Here is a 6,599-nt window from a genome sequence, read left to right as displayed (position 1 = left end):
TAGATATATAGATATAACCTTTTTGATAAATAAATTACAAGGATTAAGTGAATCATGCGCAACTACTAGTTTACCCCAGAAGTCCCTCGAAATTATTAAACTTTTTATTTGAATGCCCAATTTCTCAAATAAGGGACTGCCTTTAAAGCAAAAATGTGATTATATAGCTAATATATTGGCTGTTAAAATTACGATTATTGCGTGATTGTAGCAATAATAAATTACTGCACTGTTGGTGCTATATTTAAAAAGAGCTTGTTTATTGTTTCAACATGAAAGTCGCTGACTAGCTATCGATTTTACTTAACTATCATCTTTCGGTGGCGACGAGAGTTTAGTTACACTCCCTGATTTAGAACGCTTGAGCGAGGGTGTCTCCGGGTCCCTTGTTGCAGTGGGCAGGACACTCGCTAGCAAACTTAGCCTGCTAGCTACGAGGGGAAGAGAGGCGAGGCAGGCAACTTCGCCATTACTTCAGGCAATTCTCAAGAACAGTTTATTTTCGCAGAAAGACAAGACACAAAAACTTTCCGAAATTGTGGTGTAAAAGGGGATGCTGGGTGTAGCAGAAATGACCGGCAGGTAAGTGCTTCACGTTATTTAAATAAAATAGATAACGGTTAATGGCTTTGCTGTTTTTGCTGTGTCTGACCTCATTCATAGACAACAAGCGTTCATATAGATGTTGCTGAAGTGGCTATAGATTTTCCATAACACCAAAAGAGATTGGGCTGAGATTATCGTGTTACCTTGCATCAGCAAACATTTTTTGACGAGACGGGCAGCTAAAGATCCCATGAAGATTGCAATAGCCTTAAGCTAGCTAAACCTGGCCAGCTCATGATTGCCTAACTAATTATGTTAGCCTAAGGGCTAACATTAGCAAGCCAGTTAGCTAGCTATTCGCGTGGCTCTTGCTGATTTTCAAGGAATCATCTCGCTAGCTACTGAAAATCTGCATCGGAAGAAACGTTATTTGTTCAATGTTTGTATGGGTTGTTTTTGTTTCTCCCCGGATATGACAATTTCCCTGTGTGGAAAAAAATCAAGGCTGCTTTACCGCGCCCATCGTTGGAGTTACTTAAATCACCAGCTGATGTGTTTTTTTCTTTGATTGGGCTTGGATCCCTACTCTTGTTCTAGTTATTTTGTCCAAAGACGTGACTGCGAACTACCTACGTGAGCTAAACAAATCGAAAAGGATAAATAGATGATTCTAGAGATTCCAAATAGTTTAGCAGAACGAGCCTAGGTGTTCCCTACTGGTTGACGTCATATAGTAGAATTCGTGGCTAGCCACCCCATGAGTGTTGCTGCTGTATCCAAAATAAAATTAGGAGAAACTCCAGGGTTACAGTCACAGATTACCAATACGCGGTGTGGTGTCTTTGGTTCATCGTGCCGTAGTTGTCTATTTGAAAATCCAAGAGGAAACTTCTTGGCACTTGGTTAGGATTCTATATATAGAGGAAGGAACCTGTGAATCACAACACATAAAAGGAAGCGTACGGATTGTGTAGCCAATGAACAGGTCCTGGAAAACGGCGGTTGGCTGTCCCAAAATATTTTAAATCAAACATCATCTAGCAGTTGAATGTTAGTTTGGCGAAGTTTGTCATTTGGTTGACTTGGGTATTACAGAACAAGACAAAAGTAATTGCACAAGTTTTATGGGGGGATCTAACCTGTTTTCCCATTCTGGATAAGTGGTCAAATGCAACAATGCCCAGTTAACTTTGAGTCATGAGAGATTTATGAAACATTAATTATGTCTGGAGTCTCTAATCCTAAATGTTTGCAGTGATCCACATACTGCCCAGATCTATTCAAACAGTGAAGCTTTGCTTCTTTACTCTGTGTCTGGCCCTGGCGGCTTGTTACACCTTTACAGCCTGCAGGGATCCCCCCCCCGCCCGCTCCCACAGCCAGACCCTGGTACACGTAGTAGTGTCACAGTCCTGCCAGCTTGTAAGCCTGCTGACCCCTGACCTCTTGGAGCAGTTGCTAGTGATGGGGAATGAAGCAGAGCCATCCCCTGGGTTTAACACGTTCACTGGCACTGAGGTGTCGGACCTGCCCTGCGGATGGCTGTAAACAGACCGAGGGACAGAACTACAGAGTGTTGTCTTTCAGCCTCTCTTCTTTAGTTCAGATAAGGGTATATCGCTGCTCGAAGCAAGAGCGTGCATTGAATGCGTTCTTGTTTTGCTGCTCTTTCAGTTACATTGCCAAGCCTTCAGGTCGCTGTGGTGTCATATTCATCTCTTTCTCAGTCGCATGTTGGAGGCTTGTTAATAGCCCTGATGTGATTAAACAAGAGCTAAGTTGAAATAAAATCTCATTTGGGAAGCTAATAAGTGTTTTCACTCACTGGAATTCTTCCTCAGGGAAGATCTTGCGAGTTGTGAGTATGAAAACCAAAGAAACGTGTGGGTGAGAACAACATTCCTACTTTTTAAAAATCTTTTTCTCAAGATGAATTTATGCTGGGATCAGGGTGTCTCAGCAGTGTCTGTACAGCCTACATCTGCGGTGTGCTTGTAAGTAAGAATCACGATAATTAAAGTGGAACCCATTACATTAAATTACATTGCTGGCATTTGGCAGACGCTCTTATCCAGAGCGACGTATAGTTGATTAGACCAAGCAGGAGACAATCCTCCCCTGCGGCAATGCAGGATTAAGGGCCTTGCTCAAGGGCCCAACGGCTGTGTGGATCTTATTGTGGCTACACCGGGATTAGAACCACCGACCTTGCGGGTCCCAGTCATTTACCTTAACCACTACGCTACAGGCCGCCCTAGAACCTGGAACCGAAACGGTGGGTCGCTCCAGAGGACGCCCTACGAGGGGCGCTGCTGAGGTGTTCTGGCCCTGTCTCTGGTTTATCCTCCTCCACCTCCACCTGGCCTGGCGGTGAACTCCCGGTTGGCTGTGTGCCCAGCCCCTCCCCGCCGTGTGAACAGCACCGGTCCCTCACGTTAAGTCTGGCAGCGCTGTGGCCCCACAGGACAATAGGGGCTTCTTTAATGCCCTGGCGTGTGAATGAGCAGGTGTGAGTGAAGCCGCGTCCGCGCTGTAAATCCGCTGTATTCAGGTCCTTCATGTCCTGGCACAGTGCAGCTTGCAGTGAGACGGGCAGGGCTCTCGGCCCGGCCGCTGACTGGGTATTTTTATTTATTTATTTTTACCCAAAGCCACATAGTGGCTAAAATGGAAGCAGTCCCAGAAGTGTATTGCGAGTTGGCTTAATGCTTTTCTTGGTCTGAGTCCATGGCTCTCCCGGGTGTCAATAGCATTCCTCCTGCTGCAGACGGGACCAGCATCTGCCCGTAAAAGGCTGCTGCAAGTATTACTTCTTCAATGTTTTGCTGTTCAAATGATTTACATATTATTATTATTATTATTATTATTATTATTATTGTGTTGTACACTACATGGCAAAACCTCATACCCATACTAGGTGTTGTTTAATTGAGCTTTTGACTGTGAACGCACATCCTGTCCTGCCTAAAGTAAGATTTAGAAACCAGGAATTTGACCTGTGTGGCGGACTTGTGGGTGTTTTTTTTGCAGAATTTGGCAGAGTTCATTCCCGCCCTGCAGATGTGCCTCCAGCTGTCAGGGAAACGATCTTCAGTCCAAGGGCTGGCCCTACCCCCTTACTTTTACTGTAAAATATTTTGTGGTGATTGGCTCCTGCTTACAAAACTTGTACTGTTGTAAACTGTGTGGAATGGAGGTACATCCCATGTGTGCGTGTGCATGAGTGTGTGGTGTGCGTGCATGCATGTATGGTGTGTGTGTGTTTGTGTTTCCACCAGTGAGGCTGGGAGGATGTTATCATTAATTGAGCGTGTCAGGCTCCTGGCTCAAGGGACATTGCTGGTGCTGCTACACCCACTGCAGGAATGAGTGTCCAGGGGAAGGGGCCGGCCGTTAGGACAGGAAGCAGGGGCATAAATGGGCCGAAGAGTGACTGCCAGCTGGTACGCATGGATCAGTAACATACCGGAGGACCAAGCAGAGTCATGGTGAAATTCAGAGGGGCCAAGATTGATGTGACTTTCATGTTCCTTTATCCACCGCCAAATCCAATCTGTGAGAATGTTTCAAAAGACCATTAGGGTTGTCAGTGAAGCTGGAAAGAACAGGTTGTGAAGTTGGTGGAGTAGCCTAAATGGTAAAATGTGTATTGGGTGTATTGATGTTAAACCTCTGCCTTGGCTGACATCACAAAGTCATCAAATCGAGCTGAGCTCCATGGTGTGGTTGGTGCCTCATGTCAGTTAGTGTTGGCAGAGACATGGTCATGTTGGTTTCCTAAAGCGCTATCCGGCTTCGCTCTGGGTGGGAACCCTAACGACAACTTAGCACAATATTGGCAGAATGCGCTGTGGTGTGGATCAGGAGGGGCCCTGTTGACTGGAGGTTGTGTTTGGGCTGAGATGTGCACTGTGGGCCCTTGCCCCGAAATAGTCTCCTGCAGCTAATGATGGACTGTGTGTAGAGGCTGTCTCCTGCAGTCAGAGACAGGCAGTGTGTAGAGGCTGTCTCCTGCAGTCAGAGACAGTGTGTAGAGGCTGTCTTCTGCAGTCAGAGACAGTGTGTAGAGGCTGTCTTCTGCAGTCAGAGACAGTGTGTAGAGGCTGTCTTCTGCAGTCAGAGACAGTGTGTAGAGGCTGTCTCCTACAGTCAGAGACAGTGTGTAGAGGCTGTCTCCTACAGTCAGAGACAGTGTGTAGAGGCTGTCTCCTACAGTCAGAGACAGTGTGTAGAGGCTGTCTCCTGCAGTCAGAGACAGTATGTAGAGGCTGTCTCCTACAGTCAGAGACAGTGTGTAGAGGCTGTCTCCTACAGTCAGAGACAGTGTGTAGAGGCTGTCTCCTGCAGTCAGAGACAGTGTGTAGAGGCTGTCTCCTACAGTCAGAGACAGTGTGTAGAGGCTGTCTCCTACAGTCAGAGACAGTGTGTAGAGGCTGTCTCCTACAGTCAGAGACAGTGTGTAGAGGCTGTCTCCTGCAGTTTGGACAGACATGTAGGACTCTTGATAGCTCAGATTCAGAAGCTTGTGTGTAGAAGCCATCACAGAACAGTGTCAGGCTTGACAGATTTTGTTGTGTGGAAATTTGAATCAAACCCGCATTTTGTGGAACTCCGATTGGAGCGATTTTGTGATGTTATCAAACCACCAGCTCAACACGTTTGTACATGTGGTGGAAGTATGCGGAGAAGCCATTAGCTGTGCAACACACGGCTTAAAGGATCCGTCGGACACTGCACTCGATTGCAGAGACGCTCCCCAGCGTAGCTTGGGTCTTTCTGCAAAACACACCGCAAGCTCATAGCTAAGGACATCAGCTAGCCACCCTGATGGTAAGGGCTTCTGTGTTTCATTTGATTCGTTCATGTGTGAAAAGGCTTGCATAAACAATGTGTTATGCAACACATTCGCTAAACTCAGGTTTTGCTCCAACTCAACAACCTATACACCACCGGGACAAAAGCACGTCATCTTTTCATGCAATCTGGTTTGAATGAAAGTACAAAGCAGGCCTGTTTAGTTTGCCCAAAATTTGACCTTGCCATTTTTTTTTGTTATTCTGTCTAGGTTTTTAATATAGTGATATACAATATAGTATATTCATTCAGTAATTAGGTGTGCAGGAACTAAATGCAGTTATGTTCCATGAAATAGTTCACTTGGAGTGTTACAGCATTTTTATGGTAACAATTTCCCAGAAAGCTCTTTACTTTACAACTATAGATTAAGAATTGTGGATTCACATAATGTTTGCTTTATGAAACTGTCCTGAATCTGGACTTGAATTTCCCATGTATTATCAATACCTTGTTTATTAAATTTTATACTAAACTGTCATCTGGCCTGCTGTTGGTCATACAGGCCAGGGTCTCTGAAGGTTGTGCTGGCATGTCTTCTCCTTGCTCTGTCCATTATGGGCCTTGAGTGTTTATGCTTTGGCCTTGCAGATAGCATCAGGTGTATAATCTGCAGCCGGCCTGCACTGCCTGCGCTTGGCAGGGCTCCTCTCTGTGTGCACTGCCTGTGCTTGGCAGGGCTCCTCTCTGTGTGCACTGCCTGTGCTTGGCAGGGCTCCTCTCTGTGTGCACTGCCTGTGCTTGGCAGGGCTCCTCTCTGTGTGCACTGCCTGCGCTTGGCAGGGCTCCTCTCTGTGTGCACTGCCTGTGCTTGGCAGGGCTCCTCTCTGTGTGCACTGCCTGTGCTTGGCAGGGCTCCTCTCTGTGTGCACTGCCTGTGCTTGGCAGGGCTCCTCTCTGTGTGCACTGCCTGTGCTTGGCAGGGCTCCTCTCTGTGTGCACTGCCTGTGCTTGGCAGGGCTCCTCTCTGTGTGCACTGCCTGCGCTTGGCAGGGCTCCTCTCTGTGTGCACTGCCTGTGCTTGGCAGGGCTCCTCTCTGTGTGCACTGCCTGTGCTTGGCAGGGCTCCTCTCTGTGTGCACTGACTGCGCTTAGCTTAGCCACGTAGCGCCACAGCCTTGTCCTTCTTTACATGACAGATGGTCAGGTTACACCTGTAAAAACCGCTGGGAGCAATACCTGAAGCCATAAGTGTGGGT

At 46.9% G+C, this 6,599-nt stretch overlaps 1 protein-coding gene across 1 annotated transcript in view; it reads left to right on the top strand.

Moving 5' to 3' along the window:
• The first annotated feature begins 367 nt into the window (after nt 1-367).
• LOC133116257 (LIM and senescent cell antigen-like-containing domain protein 1) overlaps nt 368-6,599 on the top strand; it is a 38,915-nt gene continuing 32,683 nt past the window's right edge. Inside the window, exon 1 of the mRNA XM_061225670.1 lies at nt 368-582. Coding sequence (XP_061081654.1) covers nt 554-582 — 29 coding nt within the window. The 5' untranslated portion in view covers nt 368-553. The remainder of the gene's footprint in view (nt 583-6,599) is intronic.

Source organism: Conger conger, chromosome 17 (assembly GCF_963514075.1).
Source record: "Conger conger chromosome 17, fConCon1.1, whole genome shotgun sequence".
In the NCBI taxonomy this organism is placed as follows: Eukaryota; Metazoa; Chordata; class Actinopteri; order Anguilliformes; family Congridae; genus Conger; species Conger conger.
The sequence above is the reverse complement of the archived record's forward strand: the minus strand, read 5'-3'. Positions and strand labels throughout refer to the sequence as shown.